The sequence below is a fragment of the Bos mutus genome, chromosome 9 (assembly GCF_027580195.1).
Source record: "Bos mutus isolate GX-2022 chromosome 9, NWIPB_WYAK_1.1, whole genome shotgun sequence".
Lineage (NCBI taxonomy): Eukaryota > Metazoa > Chordata > Mammalia > Artiodactyla > Bovidae > Bos > Bos mutus.
Window position 1 is genome coordinate 36,658,017 of NC_091625.1, and position 19,290 is coordinate 36,677,306.

At 43.1% G+C, this 19,290-nt stretch overlaps 1 protein-coding gene across 1 annotated transcript; it reads right to left on the minus strand.

The window, feature by feature from the left end:
- Positions 1 to 640: 640 nt before the first annotated feature.
- On the minus strand, positions 641 to 6,607 carry MARCKS (myristoylated alanine rich protein kinase C substrate). Its single transcript, XM_070376401.1, has 2 exons — positions 6,091 to 6,607; positions 641 to 4,290 (listed from the first exon to the last, which is right to left on the minus strand). The coding sequence occupies exons 1-2, from the start codon at positions 6,190 to 6,192 to the stop codon at positions 3,391 to 3,393; spliced, it is 1,002 nt and encodes a 333-aa protein (XP_070232502.1). The 5' UTR covers positions 6,193 to 6,607; the 3' UTR covers positions 641 to 3,390.
- Between the last annotated feature and the right edge of the window lie 12,683 nt (positions 6,608 to 19,290).

A 19,290-nucleotide genomic window follows, 5' to 3' on the forward strand; every position in this document is an offset into this window, starting at 1 on the left:
CTGTTTGCTATACCATGGTTTAAGCTCTTTCATATAGCTGGAAAGTGGACAGGGGGAAGTGAATAATTAAAGGAAAGATAAAAGCTAATAGCCCTGTTACTTAACCAATTTTTTAATTTTCAAAGCTAACTGGGCTATGTTCAACTACATGCCCCTCCCAGTTGGATCTACCTGATATATAGAAAAGCAAAAGGAACCCTTCCTCCAAATCCTTAACCTTAATTGCAAAAGTTTATTGTTTATATCCATGAGGGGGAAATGTAAATAAATTACATTGTTTCTCAAATACATTAAGTTCTATCATTAAAGTTTTTGACTTGTGAGCATTGTAACTCACTTTCAATGGATTTAATTTTATATCCTACGTATGATGTCAAGCATACCTTCTAAATTCCTTAAACTGAATAAGTTATACTTACCATCAACACTGAAGATGTAAAATTTTTCTCTAAAACTTGCATTTTATAGTTAAATCTGTAAAAAATCCTATTTTAGCAAGCTTGATTATATCAACTGTTAAAACTTTATTTTACAAGCAATAGGAATTGGATCAAATAATTATTATAATCCAGAGGAATTATTTTATAACCATAGCAAATGCCATTATACACACTGCCAATACAGATTTAATAGACAATACTGAACTGTACAAGAAGTTATTTATTTTTCCTTAATCTCAAAGCTATTTTAGTAATACAAAAAGCCATATTAACATTTCTCCATTAGAAAACAATGTGATGTACAAAACTTTGGATGAAAAGATATATGTCAAATTTCACTTAATCATTTGGTGGAAAATCCACCACTTCATCGATACCACCCAAAGTGTTTTAGGCAATGATTAAAATCAAAGTAAGCATCTTAATAAACTCCAGCTGTTAAAAAAAAAACAGACCTAGCAATATAGTTGGCTACATAGTATTTTTGACTACTCAGGGTTACTTTTTAAAATCCATTTTTTTTTCTGAGTCCTACCACATACCAAGTGCTGTACTTGTCCAAGTAGGTATTTGAGGAAAAGTTGGTAAGGTAGAAGACCCCATAAAGCAGTCCTTTGGTTACCGTATTTGACTTTTAACTTTTAAACGTCCTCCAAGATCAAGGAACCCCAACTAAAAGTACACACTCTTCCAAGTGTTATTTGATTTTATTAGTGGGGAGGGTGTTGGTAAAGAGGTCATGAACTATTATTTATAATCCATTATTCCAATTAAAAGCACATGTCAGAAACTAATTTGTTATTTTTCTAATGAGTTTAAGATCTGGCATTCAGTTATTACCAACGTGGTTCACCCTACAAGGCACACTGCTCAAAAACAGCAAAGCAGGTATGCATAAATGCTTTTCTTTGCATTTAGTGAAGTAATATTTGATAGCCATATTTATCTTAAAATTCAGTTTTTTAAGGTTCAGTGAAGAAAATAAATCCAGTTATGGGGTGGTAAAGAGCAAAGAAAGTTAACTAGTAAATTATTTCTATACAAAGAAATTTTATTCTCTATCTTTTCCTTTGAATAACAAGATACTAACACACTATTTTCATTAAAAAAAAAAATGCTTGCAACTATTGAACTGAAGCAAGTACAAAGGCCCATAAACCAACAGTATCGTCCATTCATCACCATTACTTCTTTACATTAAGCTTGTTCTCCTAAAGTATAATGCATACTCTAAGCTATAACTTGGAAATTAGCCAAGCACTAAGCAATTACAATGGCAGGTAATACACCATCAGTTTTTAAAACACTTTCGGTCACTTTTCATGACCCACCTCCAGTTTGAATTGAATATATTCTCAGTATAAATTTGTTTTGGGATCCGCATGACAAAAAAAAATGTAATTTTATGACATTTTCACATAAGACATTTAAATAGTCTTCAGTTCATACCACTTTTGTATTAAATGATTCATCCTGACATGCTATATATAACTACAATAAAAATAACCAATTTTTAAAGAAAACTAAATGCAGATAAACGTTAACAGATTTGACATGGAATGTTGTAAGATATTCCTGTACGTAATCTGATACTACTGATTATAAATTTACGAGTTTGAAAAACTTCAGATTAAAAACCACAAGAAAAATTTACTCTTGATGGCATGCAAGATCTTTTTCAAAATGAAACCAGGACCTCAAAGTCTCAGTATTTTATCAGAACATAAAGAAACACAACAAATTTGTACATTTTATTCACATTTATTTTTCGCTTTTAGTGTGCTCACAGAAAATTAGAACACCTTAAGCAGGAGTTTAATAGCAATTTTTGTAAGCAAAGTTACATTCCATCTCTAAGTCAAATTGGTCAAAGCTTCTCCAGTATTTACAAAACATGATAGACAAGATGCTACACAAAACCATTGCATCTGAAGATTTTTTCCTTATTCTCAAAGACGACTGGAAAAGAAAGCATTGTCTGCTGTAATCAAAAACATACCACAGTATAAACAGTAACCATTCCACTTATCACAGCTTGGTTGAGTTTAAAATTTGTGTTTAAAAGGTCCAAGATGACTGCAGTTTTACAAAAATGGGCAGGGTGGAAAGTTGCAAACTTCATGTGCTTCTGGATATCAAGATTTGTTTTTATACAATAGTCACAGTTAAAAACACCCTGCTGGTAATACATAATTACACTTTATTAAGGTCATAAACCAGCAATAAACAATAAAGCCTATACAACTTGTAGTTCTACTTAATCACTGACTGGTACAGCTAACATGAGATAAGTGAAAAGTTCCTATGGTTTAAATGAACTCCTAAGACTATGATCTTTTTAAAAATCTGGGTATCGGTGTTTTTTTTTTTTTCCTCTTTCCTTCTTAGTCAAGACTTGTAGTGTTGTAAACCTGCCTCACAAAATACATCGTAATAACTTTTCTTAAAAAAAAAAAAAAAAAAGACTAAGCCTTTACACCATCATTTCTAGTGGTACATTATCTTGGCAATGTTATGCACCACTTAAATTTCTCCATGGTGGCCCCTATCACTTCATCTGATATCCCTTTTTGACCCACCCATCTCCTTCATATATGGGCATGTCCATAGATTGACAAAGAAAGTTTACAATTTTGAATAAAGATGCAAAGTATGCAAAAAACATTAATACTGATGCAAAAAATAAAAATAAAAGAGAAACAAGGCAGAGGAAGGTATTTAAGCTCTCCTCGACCTGTTGGAATGGTGGTAACAGAATGATCTGAGATGGGATCTGTGGGGAGTGGGTTAAAAACAAAATTTGTTGTTTAAAAAAAAGTAAAATAAAAAAAGACATCTTTAAAATCAATCCCTGGTTGTAGACAAGTTCTCCAAAACCAGTACCTGGCACCACTCCAACAAACAAACGGGGGAGAAAAGTTCTTCGATTATCTCAAAAAATCTTGCCCTTTTACTCGGCTGCCTCCGCTGGGGGCGCTTCTGGACTGCACTCGGGCTGGGCCTCCTGTGAGGGGGCTGCGCAGGCTGACGACGCTGGGGCGGCCGCCGCCTCCTCAGCGGGGGCCGCCTCCTGCTCTGGGGGCACGCCGGGCCCGGCGGCCGAGGGCGCCTCGCAGCCGGCCGCGCTGACCCCAGCCTCTTCTGCCTTCTCTTCAGCCTTGCTGGGCTCCTCGACGGCCTTAGCCTCCTCGCTGGCGGGCGGCTTCTCGGGCGCGACGGCAGCCTCCTCGGGCTTGGCCTCCTGCGGGTCGCCCCCCGCCGCCCCCTCCTCGCCCGCGGCCGCCTCCTCGCCTGGCGCCGCTGTCGGCTCCCCGGGGGCCGCACCCGCCTCGCCGGCGGCCGCAGCGGCGCCCCCAGAGGCCTCGTCCTTGCCGCCTTCGGCGGAGGCGCCGGCGGCCCCTTCGGCCTCACCGCCCTCTCCTGCCTCCTTCTTGTTCTTCTTGAAGGAGAAGCCGCTCAGCTTGAAAGACTTCTTGAAGGAAAAGCGCTTCTTTTTTTTTTTCGGGGTCTCGTTGCTGGGCGAGGGCGTGGCCCCGTCCTCAGCCTTCGGCGAAGACGTCGAGGAGGCGGCAGAGGCGGCCTCCCCCTCGGCGGCCGTGGGTGAGCCGGGCTCGGCGGCCTCGCCCTCCACGGGGGCCTCCTTCTCCACGGGGCTGGCCCCGGCGTCGGGGGCAGCGGCGGCCGGCTCATCTTTCTCGGCCGCGGCAGGCGACGCTGCCCCACTCCCGGCGGCCGCGGGCTCCTCCTTGTCGGCCGCCGGGGCGCTGCCGTTGGCCTGCAGCTCCTCCTTGGCGCCGGGCTCGGCGGCCGCGGGAGAAGCATCGCCGTTTACCTTCACGTGGCCATTTTCCTGCGGGGCAGAGAAAGCGGGAGGTCACTGAGGGGGCCCGGGCCTGTCATCCCCGCCCCCACTTCTGGACCGGGAGGGTCCACCGTCCCTCCGGGCCCCTCAGGTTTTGCAGATCCTCTCCCTTTTGGGGAGACGGGGTTGGATGCCCCGACGAGAGTTCCTCGAAGACCTGGGGCAGTGGTGTTTGGGGTGCCTAAAGGCACTGCGGGGGCCTTGACCACGCAACAAATTCCGAGGCCTTAAGAGGGCAGAGACCGAAACGTGGAAAGCAAAGGGTAACCCATTCCAACCTTCGCCTCATGGGCTTTAGGATAAGAGTCCTATAATAAATGATACACCAAACGCCCGTTGGAAGGAGACACAGACACAGTACCAGAGCCAGTGATCTGTGCCTAGGTTACACGTCCCCTTTTCTCCCTAAACTCCAAAGGCCTCTTCAAAACACCAAGAACTCCCAGGGGGGATCCCAGCGTTCCAGCCCGAAGCGCATAGACTGCGCGCGCGAAGGCCCTACGCCCCAAGACCTGGGGTCGGCAGGGGGCGCTGCGCCTCCACCAGCTGACCTTGGCGCAGGCAGGCGCGGAGGGGCGGGGCCGCCCCGCCACCCCGCCCTACCCGGTCGGGCCCTGCCCGCTGGCCGAGGCGCCCCCGAGCCCGGATAGCGCAGCCCAGAGTCCGCAAACAAAGCTCAGGTGGCATCCTGGTCGGCATAAAACCAACAAGGCAGGGGGAAAACCATTATTTCAGAGGTCTTGTCTCTGCTTCCACGCCCACCTTTGCCTGTGATTCTGAGAAGCCCGGGCGCGCCCCGGCGGCTCATTTTGCATTTTTAACGGGTTCAAAGCCTCTTGGCAGAGCCTGCCTTTCCTATTAGGTTAGGGCAGGCGAAGCAACACGGTCTCTGCTCTAGGAAAAGAGGCGTGGTGATTGCCCGGTGTTTGTGAAGCAGCCACCCTTGGCCGACCTCTCGCGCCCACCCAACTGTGGCCATCTGCCTGGATTCGGGCAGCGCCGGGGCAGCCCCCGCAGTGGTCCAGGCGCCACGCACACCAACAATCTCGACTGAAACACACGAACTGCCTCCTGTTGACCATCTGGACAGGTTCTTCAAGGACCCACAGTCTTCCCACCCTAGGGAGACCATTTAAAAGTCAGATGGGTGTGTTAATTCCACAGACAACTACGAATAAAGACTTAGAACAGTGAGAAAAGCCCATCGAAAGGTAGTGAAACCTGCCCACCTCCAGCCACCCAGCAACCTTTCCAAGAACCCAGGTCACGCCACCTCGGTTTACAATAAGACAGCTCTCCTTCCCTCCTCAGCCTTTCTTCACCGCCATCCCTACTGCGCTCCCCCCACCCTTCTCTACCCACACACATACAATCACACCAGAAATCCTGAAGGCGACCCAGTCTCGACAACAGACAGCCACCAAAACACCTTTGTGCCCACCAAGCACAAATGCAACCTGGCTGGGGGTGGGGGTGGGGGTAGCACCTAGCTAGTCAGGTTCTGCCAAGCTCCAAACACGCCATTTTAAACGATTTATCACTTCTTTCCTCCCGTCTACACAAGAATTCGCCAGGATTCTCTGGGAACCATTACTTTGGGAGTCAGAGGAGACCCCACCTATGAGAAATTGACAATTTGGCTATCGCTTTCCATTCAACTTTCAGACTGGAATCTGGCCACGCTTCTCTCCGCCGAATGCGCCTCGGGCACGACCAAGGAGGGAAGGGGAAGGGCCGGGATTAGAGAAAGACACCAAATAAATGACCAGAACCACAGGTAGAATTTACCTGCCCATTCGCTTTAGAAGGCGACGAGGCCACAGCCGCCTCCCCGGGCCTCTCCGCGGTGGCTTCTCCCTTCGCGGCGGTCTTGGAGAACTGGGCACCCATGCTGGTCTTCAACAAAGAAACTCAACAGATCCAAGGGGGGAACAAAGAGCTTCGGGTTGGTGTAACGACGGGGCAAGCGGCAGCAGCAGCGGCAGCAGCAGCGGCGGCAGCAGCACACACACCGGAGGGAGGGGGGAGTGGGGGTGGTGAAGAGGACAGAACAGAACCGATTAAATACACGCCGGATAAAAAAATTTTAGTCGTAGAGATCAAAAAGCAGCAGCGCAGGAGGGAGGGGAAAAGGGTGGAAAAGTCGAGCACAAAAAAAGGAGCCCAAGTGTAGTTTTTTAAAAAAAAGAAGTAATAAAAAAATCCCAGATTTGTAGCCGCACTGTAGACAAGAGGAAAATGGAGAAATCTCCCTGGTTGCTAATAAGATGCGGGGTCCAACGCCCAAGTGCACAGATGAATGGGCTCGCGGGCGCTGACGCGGCCCCCGCGCTCGCCGGCCAATCCGCGCGCCGCACACAAAGCAGGGGGTGGGGCCTGCGCTCCCGGCGAACAATGGAGCCGCGCTTTGCAAACGGTTTGAAAATCAGCCTCAGACGGAGAATTAATGTCCTTCAAATAAATAAATCAATTAAAAAATACCTGCCTTTCGCCTCCTTCTGCTTGAAAATAATAATGCAGTACTGGATTGGCTTGCTTTGTTTGTAATTAATTAACGCGGGGGGGCGGGTACTTGTGGATGAGGGCGGAGAAAGCGTTAACTTGACTCGCTTTGGCTCTAGTCGGTCTATAACCGTGTCTGTCTCCTTCCACTCCCTCCCCTCCCCCATCTTTCCGTGTGTTTATGTGTATGTGTGTGTATGTACGCAAGTTTTTTAGACAATGGTTGGGATTTGGGTGCAGCATGTTTTCTATGTCTGTTCTATATAGGTTTCACAGATCTTGCACAGGGTTTGTTCTTCTAACTGTTGCAAATGTGAATTCGCCCCAAATCGAAAGGTATTTAAACCAAGAAGATCGAATTTCATCAAAAGAGATTGCGAGTTAGAATTAGGTCTGTAGGCCAGATGTGGAAAACGCAAAACCAGCAAGCAGACGAAGCCACACTCCCTTCTCTATTCCACATTGACGTGAAATAAAATATTTTGAGATTGGCCTCTGCGCTCATCAACCCTCGCCCCTCCCCCATCCCTTATTAGTGATTACCACCCCCCCCCGACACACACAACATTATAAAGTGAGAATCATGAACAAAAGATCGAAAAGGCTTGCATTTTATCACTGTATGAAATGACGGTTTTCCTCTATGGTGAAATGAGACAGTCTAGAGTGTGCGAATCCATATTTACAGTCGGGATGCGATTCGCGTCGCTATGAATCTTTTTCAGTCTGCTGCCAGGATCAGATGGACTCTCTTTTTTCTGAACGTGTGTGAATGTGCAAGCAAGCGAGTGGGCTCCTAGAATGAAGGAGGCAGCAGCGATAAAATTCTGAAAAACCGGATTGATTATTACAATTTCTAAGGAGAAATTACATATTGAGAAATACCAAGATCCATGAACGCTCCAAGCCTAACTTGGGTTAGAGAAAAAGCTTCTATAAGGAAACCCAGGGTATCTCCAACTGCATCTCTTGTCGCGGAAATACCAGACGCTATTTGTGCGTGAAAGACAGCGCGCTGATTTAAATAATGGAGGGGGAGAAGGTAGGGGCAAAAATCAAGGATACACACACTTACACATACTCTTATAAGCATTCTCCTACCACCTACATTTTTGCTCCCAAAGTTTTCACTCGTGTCCAAATCAGACTACCTTTTTTCGTTTACATTTAGTGATCCTGAAAAGAATAACCTTTCGTTTATGGAGGTGAGAAGCAGTCGAAAGAATGGTTCATTTCTCCTGGTGCTGGCTCTGAATTCTCAAACAGTTTTATTTTTCTGCTCATTGTAGGGAAATGGGTCACACTCTAGAGTGAAAAAGACGGTTGGTTCAAGCCAATAACTCTTTGTTCAAGTATTGCTTTGAAAGTCACCAAGTTGCAGATCTTTACAAGCTTAGTCTTCTCACTGTCCACTACTTCAGATGCATCATTATTCCATCACGAAGTCATACTCCCCAGAGCCGACGTTAAGGCGTTTCCGTCGAGGTGTATCTTGCCAAACATGTTATCACCCTTAAGGGAGCCCGCTGGCCTGACCCAGGACCCCAGCTGCCGCGATGGATACGAATCCCTTGTAATAGCGGAGTTCCAACTCGAAAAGCAAACTGGTTGATTCAAAAACCACCATCCAGGCGATTCTCAATAGCTCTTTTAAACCGTTGATATCCACCCACCCCCAACGTGAATCGTGCCCCTTTCTTCTGCATCCCCCTCCTGGTTAAACTTGGGGTGTTGCTAGCTAGCTGTCGAATTTTTTTCAGACGCGTTCTTAGCCCTCCATTTGGGGGCTGCTTTTATTGCTCCTTTGTTACCAGGCTGCCGTGTAGCTTTCCCCCCTTTTCTTTCTCGAATGCCTATTTGCCTAGTATCTGCTTGTCTCCTTGACAACGGCCGGGGAAGATTCGGAGCCCAGGGCGGGGGGAGGGGGAAGGGGCGGAGCCGGCGAGAGGGTGGGCAGGGAGGTGGTAGAAGGGAAAGAGGTGCTGAGCGAGAGACAGGGAGACAGACAGCGAAGCAGATGGCCGCGCGAGGGGGCGGGGCCCAGGCGGGGCGTGCGGGGACCCCGAGCGTAGCGAGTGCGACGGAGCCAATCAATTCCCTCAGCTGCACCGGGGCTAGAAAACAAGTGTAAACACGTAGATTCCCTCGCCTGGAGCGGTCGGGTAACTTAGTGTGGAAAAGAGTTTTCTTTAGATAGGAAAGCGCATTTCTAGCGCAGGTTGGAAAGCCGACAGGCCCCAGTAACTGGCGGGGGAGGCAGCTTGCGGGACGCTGCCGGGGGTGGCGGTTGCTGAGGGCTGCGCCAGTGTCGCCTCAGACTCCCCCGGCATTGGGCCAGACGGGGGGTAGGGTGGGGGGGAAGCTTAGAATGCTCGAGGGGGTGAAGGCGGAGGATGGGTGGGGAAGGAAGGGCTGGAAAATGGGAAGAGGTCGCTCTGTCTCGGAAACTACATAATGGCTGGGAAGGACTGCCAAACAAGACTGAAACCGGTAGGAAGTTGTACAATGTAAGTACACAGTTCCTCAGGAGTTCGGTGTTCACACACCCAGAGCTAAATGTTTCAAAAACACCTTTAAGTTAAAAAAAAAAAATTATTTATATAAATAAGACTAAGGAACCCAAGTGGTCATAGTGAAAATGTAAAACTGGTAACCAACTCACCAGGAGTACAAATTCTTTATTTGCATTTTTAAAGCACACACTAGGATATTTCTAAGATGTTAACGATCTGTATATAGTTTTCTCTAGAAGAAGAACGCTTTATTTTATTTAAGATATCTCAAAGTTATTTTTTCCCCTTATGTTAGCAGTAGAAGGAATTTTTAGAAATGGTTCCACAGATTCTTGAGGGACTACTGTATGCCGCACATATTGATGTAGGCCTTGTTTTCTCACTAGTGAACAAGAGAGACGAAGTTCCTAGCCTCAAGGTGCTTACTTCCCATGCCGTCGCTGCTTGCAGGTTCTTGTTCCTCACAACTTACTGAATCCTTGTTCCCTTGCTCCCTGTAGTGGAAGGACAGAGTCCTAACCACTGGTTTTGTTGTTGTTGAGTTGCTAAGTCATTTCCAACTCTTTGTGACCCCATGGACTGTGGAACGCTAGGCTTCCCTGTCCTTCACTATTTCCCTGAGTTTGCTCAAACTCATGTCCATTGTGTCCATGATGCCATCCAAGCATCTCATTCTCTGTAGGCCACTTCTCCTGCCCTCAATCTTTCCCAGCATCAGGGTCTTTTCCAGTGAGTCAGTTCTTCGCATCAGGTGGCCAAAGTATTAGAGCTTCAGCTTCAGCATCAGTCCTTCCAATGAATATTCAGGGTTTATTTCCTTTGGGATTGACTGGTTTGATCTTCTTGCTCTCCAAGAGACTTTCAAGAGTTCACTAGCACCACAGTCGGAAAGCATTAATCCTTTGGCACTCAGCTTTCTTTATAATCTGACTCTGTACTGCCAAGGAATTCCCAAGGAGCTTGCATTTTAGTAGATAGTCTGCTTTAGAGGAAGTGGACTATCTAGTTTCATCTCTTCTCTTAACAGATATTGTCAGTTGGCAGAACCAGGAATAGAGTTCACTGCCTTGATGATTCCAAGTCTCCAGCTTCTTCCATTACTTCTGGTGCTTACCTTCTTTTGATGGCACAGATTTATTGGTAGGTTGCTTATTCATTCCCGAATTACTTAATTCAGTTCCTGCTGAGTACCTGGAAGGTGCTAGACATTCAGCTGACACCCCTGACGCCAGGGAAGAGGATGAACATGTCTGTCCTCACTTGTAACTTCCATTTCACATTATTATGTCTTAAAACTTCTTAGAATATGAAGAAAGAGAACAAAGGATGGGATTATGTGTGGCACTTTCTAGATTCCAAATTAAATATACCTTTTTCATTTGACATTCATTCAGCATTCATTCATTCAGAAAATACAAGATCCCACTGTATTTATGGTGTTATGCTCCATTTTTCATCTCAGATTTTATATTATCTGAACTTTAATTCCACATAAGTTGATTAGTTTGGAGTATAGCATGGAGCAGAGCAGACACAGCCTCTCATTCATTCAATAGGTATTTTTTGAATTCCTATCACGTGCTAGGCATGTGAAACATCAGTGAACAAAAGAGACAAGAAATCTTTATGGAGCTTACATTTTAGACTAGGGAGAAAAACAAAATTTAACAAATATAAATAAGCAGTTTATCTTTTTACCTTTTCACACTGTTCATTGGGTTCTTGAAGCAAGAATACTGGAATAGTTTGCGATTCCCTTCAGTGGGCTTCCCTGGTGGCTCAGAGGTTAAAGCATCTGCCTGGAATGCGGGAGACCCGGGTTCGATCCCTGGGTCAGGAAGATCCCCTGGAGAAGGAAATGGCAACCCACTCCAGTGCTCTTTGCCCGGAGAATCCCATGGAGGGAGGAGCCTGGTAGGCTACAGTCCATGGGGTCGCAGAGTCGGACACGACTGAGCAACTTCACTCACTCACTCACTCACTCACTCTCCAGTGAAAGAAAAGAGTGAAAAAGCTAGGTTGATACTCAGCATTCAGAAAACTAACATCATGGCAGCCTGTTCCATCACTTCACGGCAAATAGATGGGGGGAAAAGTGGAAACAATGACACATTTTATTTTCTTGGACTTCAAAATCACTGCGGATGGTGACTGCAGTCATGAAATTAAAAGACACTTGCTCCTGAAAGAAAAGCTGTGACAACCCTAGACAGTGTTACTATAAGACAGAGACTTCACTTTGCTAACAAAGGTCTACATAGTCAAAGCTAGGTTTTTTCCCAGTAGTCATATACAGATGTGAGAGTTGGATCATAAAGAAGGCTGGGCACTGAAGAATTGATACCTTCAAATTGTGGTGCTATGGAGTACTTTTGAGAGTCCCTTGGAGAGCAAGGAGATCAAACCAGTCAATCCTAAAAGAAATCAACCTGCATATTCATTGGAAGGACTGAGGCTGAAGCTCCAATTCTCTGGTCACCTGATGGGAAGGGCTGACTCATTGGAAAAGACCCTAATGCTGGGAAAGAGTGAGGGCAGGAAGAGGGTGACAGAGGATGAGATTGTTGGATGGTATCAGTGAGCAAACTGGGAGGTAGTGAAGAACAGGGAAGCCTGATGTGCTGCAGTCCATGGGGTTGCAAAGAGTTGGACATGACTTAGCAACTGAACAATAACAACAAGCAGATTATATGGAAAACTAGCAGTACATTAAGTGTTGGGAAGGGGGTGGGTCTGGAACAAAGTAAGGGGGATGTGAGTGCAGGGTTTGAATTCTATATAGGAGGGCAGGAAAGGCCTTGCTTGCTGAGAAGATAAACTGTGAGCAGATTTGAAGAAGTGAGGGAATTGATAAGGTGCTTCTAACCTAACAAGAGAAGTAAAAATTAAACAAAAAGATCACAAATAGGTAAGTAATTATAAATAATAACATGTGCTCTGAAGGAAAATTTGGGTTTAAGAAGGCCACTTTAAAGTAGGAAACCTAAAGAGGAAACCTTTAGGTATAAGTAGGCTTTAGCCTGGTAAAGAGGTGGAGGGTTGTGTTCAGATGGAGGAAAGCCCCCGAGGAGGGAAGAGTTCAAATGGATTTGGGGGGAAGGTCAAGAGATTGGTTTGGACATGTTTTTGGATGCCTTTAAAATATCCTAGTGGAAGAGTTAAGTGTGCAGATGTAAGAGTCTGGAGCTCAGAGTTTGGTTTGGAATGTAAATAGAGATATGTGATCATTCCATATGTAAATACTTTCTGAAGCCAAGTCATGAAAGTACACCAAGAGAGTGCAGAAGCACACCCTAAATACCTTCTGCCTTAAGAGGCTGGGTAGATATTTGTCAGTTATACCTTAATAAAGCATAGCATAATTTAACAAAGTAATAAAATAATTGAACAGTAAAAACAAAGAGAGTGAGGCTGGGTAGAAAAGGAGGCTAGCTGGCAAAGAAGACTGAGAAGGAACCTCTAAGGAGACAGAAAACCAGAAGAGTGTGGGGTCTGGGAAATCAGTGAAGACAGTGTCTCAGGGAGTGGTTAGTTTTGTCAAATGCTGTTGAGAAGTCAAATAAAAGACTGAAAAGTTTCCATTGGTTGTTGCTGGTTACGAAACAGTGTTCTGTATGCAGAATATAGAAGTTACTAGTTACGGGCTGCAGAGCAGTTTTTATCTTACGTTGAAAGTGGAATCCAGATTTAATATGTTGAACAGTTAATAGGAGGTAAAGAAGATGACAATATAAATAGTCCCTTCTTTATGAAGTTTGACTGGGTAGAGGGTGTAGATAGACAGGGAAGTAGCTGTAATGGGATGATAGAATATTTTTTGTTTGGATTTGGGTTGACTTGGATGGAAGATAATAGAGCAAAGTTGACTGCTCTGAAAATTAATCCAGTAAAAGGGAAATGTAACCAGTATAACATTGAAAAGGAATAATGAATGGAATGAGACCTCTAAGAATGAAGGAGGGGATGGAGATGTAGGGCACATGCTGAAATACTGAATTTTGAAAGACTTTGCTCCTTTCCTGTGACAGAAGAGGATGGTCAAGACTGACTCCCAGGAAGATGAGAGGTTTTCCTTCTGATGGTTTTTACTTGCCTTTGAAATTCATCAGCTAAGGGTGAAGAAGAGAAGTTTGAGTTTGATTATGTTACAGAAGGTAGAAAATAGTAATTGGGAAGCACAAGATTGAGACTTTTGGGTATAGTAAGATTTTAAAGCAATAATGAGTGCCCATTTGATGTTGATAAATCCCGATGATGATTACTCAGTATATCAGAGTTTCTCTCTTGGTATAAACTCTTAAAATTATTTAATTTTGGCTGTACTGGGTCTTTGTTGCTGCATGCAGACTCTGCCTAGTTGCAACGAGCAGGGGCTACTCTAGTTGTGGTGAGCGGGCTTCTTGTTGTGGTGGCTTCTTTTGTTGCAGAGCACAGGCTCTAGGGCGTGTGGGCTTCAGTAGTTGAGACTCCTGGAGTCTAGAGCGTAGGCTCAATAGTTGTGGCACACGGGCTTAGCTGCTCTGTGGCATGTGGTAACTTCCTAGATCAGGGATCAAATCTCTGTCTCTTGCATTGGCCTTCTGTACCACTGAGCCACCAAGGAAGCCCTCATACAAACTCTTAACTGAATAGTCATATTTATTACAATCCTCTTTAAGATTACCAGCTATTCACTTTCCCAGCTTATACCCAATTTTTCAAAATTATAGTTGATTTACAGTGCTGTGTCACTTACTGCTCTATAGCAAAGTGACTGTTATACACACACACACACACACACACACACACAGCCTTTTTCATATTCTTTCTTGTATGGTTTATCACAGGCTATTGAATATAGTCTCCTGTGCTGTATGGTATAGCCCCTTGTTGTTTATCCATTCTGTATGTACCAGTTTGCATCTTCTAATGTCAAACTCACAATGCAACCCTCTCCAGCCTTGCCACCCCCTTGGCAAACACGAGTCTATTCTCTGTGTCCCTGATTCTGTTTCTGTTTCATAGATAGGTTCATTTGTGTCATAGTTTAGATTGCACATATAAGTGATATCATGTGGCATTTGTCTTTCTGACTTAACTTTACTTAGTATGATATTCTCTAGTTGCATCCAGGTTGCTGCAAATGGCATTATTTCGTTCTTTTTATGGTTGAATAGTATCCCGTTGTATATATGTACCACATCACTATCCATTCATCTGTTGATGGGCATTTATGTTGTTTCCACGTCTTGGCCATTGGGAATAGTGCTGCTACTAATTGTATGATGCCTATACCATCAGTATCTGCACAAAAATATAGATTAAACTGACTGCTTTTATAAAGCTCTATTTCAGTTAATCCTGTATGGTTTTGTACAGATATGTATAAACAGAATGGAGTAGGGAAGAGAACCTACTAGGCACTAGGTACTGTACTGTGTGAGCTTGTGCTAGGCTTCTATTTCACCCGTACAGCAGACCCATGGACTTGAATAATTATCTCCATTTTACAGATTTGGAAATTGATGTTCAGTAAGATTTGGAAAGTGAAATTCAACTACTATGTTAACCATTGTCTGTTGAGGGCTATATGATTTTAGGAATCTAATAAAATTTCAAATGATAGTAATAGCACAATGGAATCTCATAGTAGGGGCTTCATTAATTTTTTAATAGGTACCATGTACTGAATGGAGAAGGCGATGGCATCCCATTCCAGTACCCTTGCCTGGAAAATCCCATGGACGGAGGAGCCTGGTCACTTTCACTTTTCACTTTCATGCATTGGAGAAGGAAATGGCAACCTACTCCAGTGTTCTTGCCTGGAGAATCCCAGGGACGGCGGAGCCTCGTGGGCTGTCATCTATGGGGTCGCACAGAGTCGGACACGACTGAAGCGACTTACCAGCTTACCAGCGTGTACTGAAACGTTAAACTTTGCTTTTGTGTTCTTTATTAACTATCCAATAACACTCAAATAGAAAGATTTCTTTCATGGTTGGGAAATATCAGCATCACTGGTTATCTGATCTGAAGACTCAAGGATTAACACACCTACAAAAGGAATGAAGTTTCTGGAATGTTAGATCCCCTCCAGATACTTAGGTGATTACTACAAAACCACTGGAAGCTTGAGTATGTTTCTGATTACTGCTCTTCAGGCATATTGATTAACTTAGCAAGATTTTTTATATTTGAAAAACTTACCGAAGGGTAAGATACATTCTAGGTGATAGAAAGATTAAAGAAAAAAAAGGAAGAAAACAAAATTTTAAAGAAAAAAGTTTTTGCCAGAAATTTTGAATCAAAGCTTATCTACAGTAGCATTCCCTAGAAGTTGCAGTATTTACCCTTCAAGGGACAGGCTGAAAACTTTCCATGTCAGCTTTTGAAAGACCTGAGTTAGAAGGGAGAGAGAAACAGGCAAGTAAATAAAGAAAAGCAATCAAAGTTAACATTAAAAGGATCAGGTTCCTAGTCTTACAGAGTTATCTAATTAACTAGTTAGCCAGAAGGGACAGTAGAAAATTCACATGGAAAAAAGTTGACTCTTCAGTGTGATAGCATAGGAACCATGTAAAGGTTAGTTTTTCATTGTTATTTTAAAGACATAAATACTTTCTGATATTAAAAAGTAGATTAAATCCCTGGCTAGAATGAGATACTTAAACTATTCTATGGCTCAAGAAATTAAATTATAAAATTATATTAAATATCTTTATTACAAATAATAATGGCGTCTTTAAAAAATGATATGTTAACCTTTAGAAATCACTTGTTGCAATCAATAAATTGACAAGTTTTTATTAAGCTACTACTAAACCAGACCTCTGTAAGACCCCCTCTGTGTAATGGACATTTCAGTGTCTTCAGTGCTCTGTTGGGCTTTCTGATGGAATGATTGGGAAGGATGCTGACATTCATTTGCTCAGCTGGTATTTATTAAGTTTCTACTTTACACCAGGCACTGGATAATAGCACTCTGCCTATGATAGCTCACCGAATCCCCAGAGGTTACATAATAAGCTCAGATTTTTGTTGCTTATAAGTGGTCTGGGCTGGATTGGATTGTGAATCCAGCTCTTGGTGGTTCCAAAGCTTCTGGCACTGTTTCCCTGGATACCATGCTGTATTAGAGTAAGAATTTTATGGGATGTTTCCAGTTCTCCTGGAAGTTATAAAAATGCCCAAGAGACACTAAAAATTAACTAAAAGGCATTCAAGTTCATTTATCCATTGTGAGAGAAATACTTAGGGCCAGGTATAAAATGAGAATTAGTATTCAAAAAATCACACACACACACACACACACACACTCACTCAGAATCTGAAAGATCGGATTCTTGAACCTGGCACCATCCTTAGAAACTTTATCCATAATATAGTTATTGCAGAGTAGATACTGGTATAATTAAATTAAAACATGGTTAAGTTGCACTCAGAACTTACCTTTATCTTTTCTGGAGACAAAAATGTGAGTCTGGGTGAGGGCAGAGTGAAGCCGTTGGAATGTAGGTAAAATAGAATGTAGAACTCAAGAGAGGAAGTTACTGTTGGGAAGGAAATCAAGATATGAGATGTGTCTGGGAGCTGAGACCAGAGATGAGAAGGTGCAGACCTTCACAGCACCACTGTGGGAAGTCTGTGAGCATTCCTGGGAAGAAAGAAAATTGTAACAGAGAATGTAGGGGTGATAAGAATGGGGTATTCTTCCATTAAGTCTGCAGTTGAAATTTGATGTACATTTTGGTTGTATGTGCTGTGTAGCTCAGTTGTGTCTGACTGCTTGCGATCCCATGGACTGTGGCCCCCCGCCAGGCCCCTCTGTCCATGGAATTTTCCAGGCAAGAATACTGGAATGGGTTGCATTTCCTCCTCCAGGGGATCTTCCTGACCCAGGGATCCTACCCATGTGTCCTGTATCTCCTGCATTGGCAGGCAGATTCTTTCCATTGTGTCACCTGGGAAGCCTCTTTGGTTGTACAATAGGTTTTAAAATGTAAAGCAGTATTACGTATATTTCATTTGATACTCACAGTAAATTCAGGCATCAGTTAATTCCCAGTTATAAGAGAGCTGAATAATTTGCCTGAAGTTCTACATATGGCTGCTCACACCGCCAGTATCTTGTGGTCGGCTGGGACAGGCAGGGACTGTCTCAATGGCTCTTCCTGCTGTCTCTGCCCTTGTGTAGCATTTTTCCGCTCCCATTCCACCTTAATAACTTAATAAAAAGAGAATCATGCCACATTTCAATTGATTTTGAGTTTTATTCTCATTGCTTCAAATATTACTTCTATGCTAGTGATGTTAAAATCAGAAATTCCTGTCCTAACTGCTACCCCACATTCCAGATCTGTATTTTCTGCTATATCTTTACTGATCTGGGCGTTGCTGTGGGTATTTCTCACCACTCCCTCAAACTCAGGTTATCATTTTCCCACCTAAACCAGCATCACATTATGAAAGGATTTCTTTGGTTTTCTTGACATTTTGACTTATTCCTCTCCTTCACTTTCCAGGCTAAGAATAGAACCATATGTAAGACCGCCTTCAAGATTCAGTATGATCAAACTAGTCTGCTACCAATTAGAATTAAAAACTAAAACTACTGGTTCCATGTTATGTATGTATGTATGTCTGAGTCCCTTTCCTGTTCACCTGAAATTATCACAATGTTGTAATTGGCTATACCACAATACAAAATAAAAAGTTAAAATAAAAAAAAGAAAAAACTAAAACAAACTAACCATCTAAAACAAAACCTGAAGCTTTTACGTGTTTAGTCAGCCCATAAACTTCTCTTTCCATCTCTACTATCTTTCTTTAACATTTTGAACACAGTTTTCTTATGTTGACTATTACTATTATTTACTATTAATAAATTACTATTCATTAGACTTTATAAAAATAATTCTATAACAAGGAAAGTACTGGGATTTTCATTGTATAATTTATTGAAACTCAGAATACTCCGTAGATCATCTTTCTCAAGTTATGTTGATTTTTTTTCCTTTCAAACATCTTTCATATTTTCTCAATACGTGGTAAAACTGATGTCAAGATATTTAAGGCATCTGCCTAAATTACCTCATTGCTAGTTTCTCCCCTTTGTAGGGCAGTCTATGCCACCAGAAGGGGTAAAATGTCCCCCTGAGAGGAGGAGAAGAGAAAACAGCAGCTAAAAAAAAATCATAGACATTGCCTTCTGATTATGTGGACAAGACCAGTTTTTCATTCTTCATGAAAAAATTTTGTATGTAACATTTCTTTTTCTCACACTGACACTTAATTTCCTTGGCTGGATCTCTTTTTTTTTTTTTTTTATCTGCATTGTTTTTTAAATGTCCTAAGTACTTTTAGTGAATTTAAACTATACAATGTCCATTAATTGACTAAAACAGGTAATAATTCTCCCTATATTTTTAATTGGAGGCTAATTACTTTACAGTATTGTGTGGTTTTGCCATACATTGACATGAATCCACCATGGGTGTACATGTGTTCCTCATCCTGAACCCCTCTCCCCTCTCCCTCCCCATCCCATCCCTCAGGGTCATCCCAGTGCACTGGCCCTGAGCACCTTGTCTCATGCATCGAACCTGGACTGGAGATCTGTTTCACATATGATAATACACATATTTCAATGGTGTTCTCTCAAATCATCCCACCCTTGCCTTCTCCCACAGAGTCTAAAAGACTGTTCTTTATATCTGTGTCTCTTTTGCTGTCTCGCATATAGGATCATCATTACCATCTTCCTAAATTCAATATATATGCATTAGTATACTGTACTGGTGTTTTTCTTTCTGACTTATGTCACTCTGTATAATAGGCTCCAGTTTCATCCACCTCATTAGAACTGATTCAAATGTATTCTTTTTAATGGCTGAGTAATATTCCATTGTGTATATGTACCACAGTTTTCTTATCCATTCATCTGCTGATGGACATCTAGGTTGCTTCCATGTCCTGGCTGTTGTAAACAGTGCTG

Excerpts from the sequence above, each read along its gene's own strand:
- MARCKS (XM_070376401.1), bottom strand. The coding sequence starts at position 6,192 with ATGGGTGCCCAGTTCTCCAAGACCGCCGCGAAGGGAGAAGCCACCGCG. Across the intron at positions 4,291-6,090 it reads CTTCTAAAGCGAATGGGCAG|GAAAATGGCCACGTGAAGGT; the intron begins GTAAATTCTACC and ends TCTGCCCCGCAG.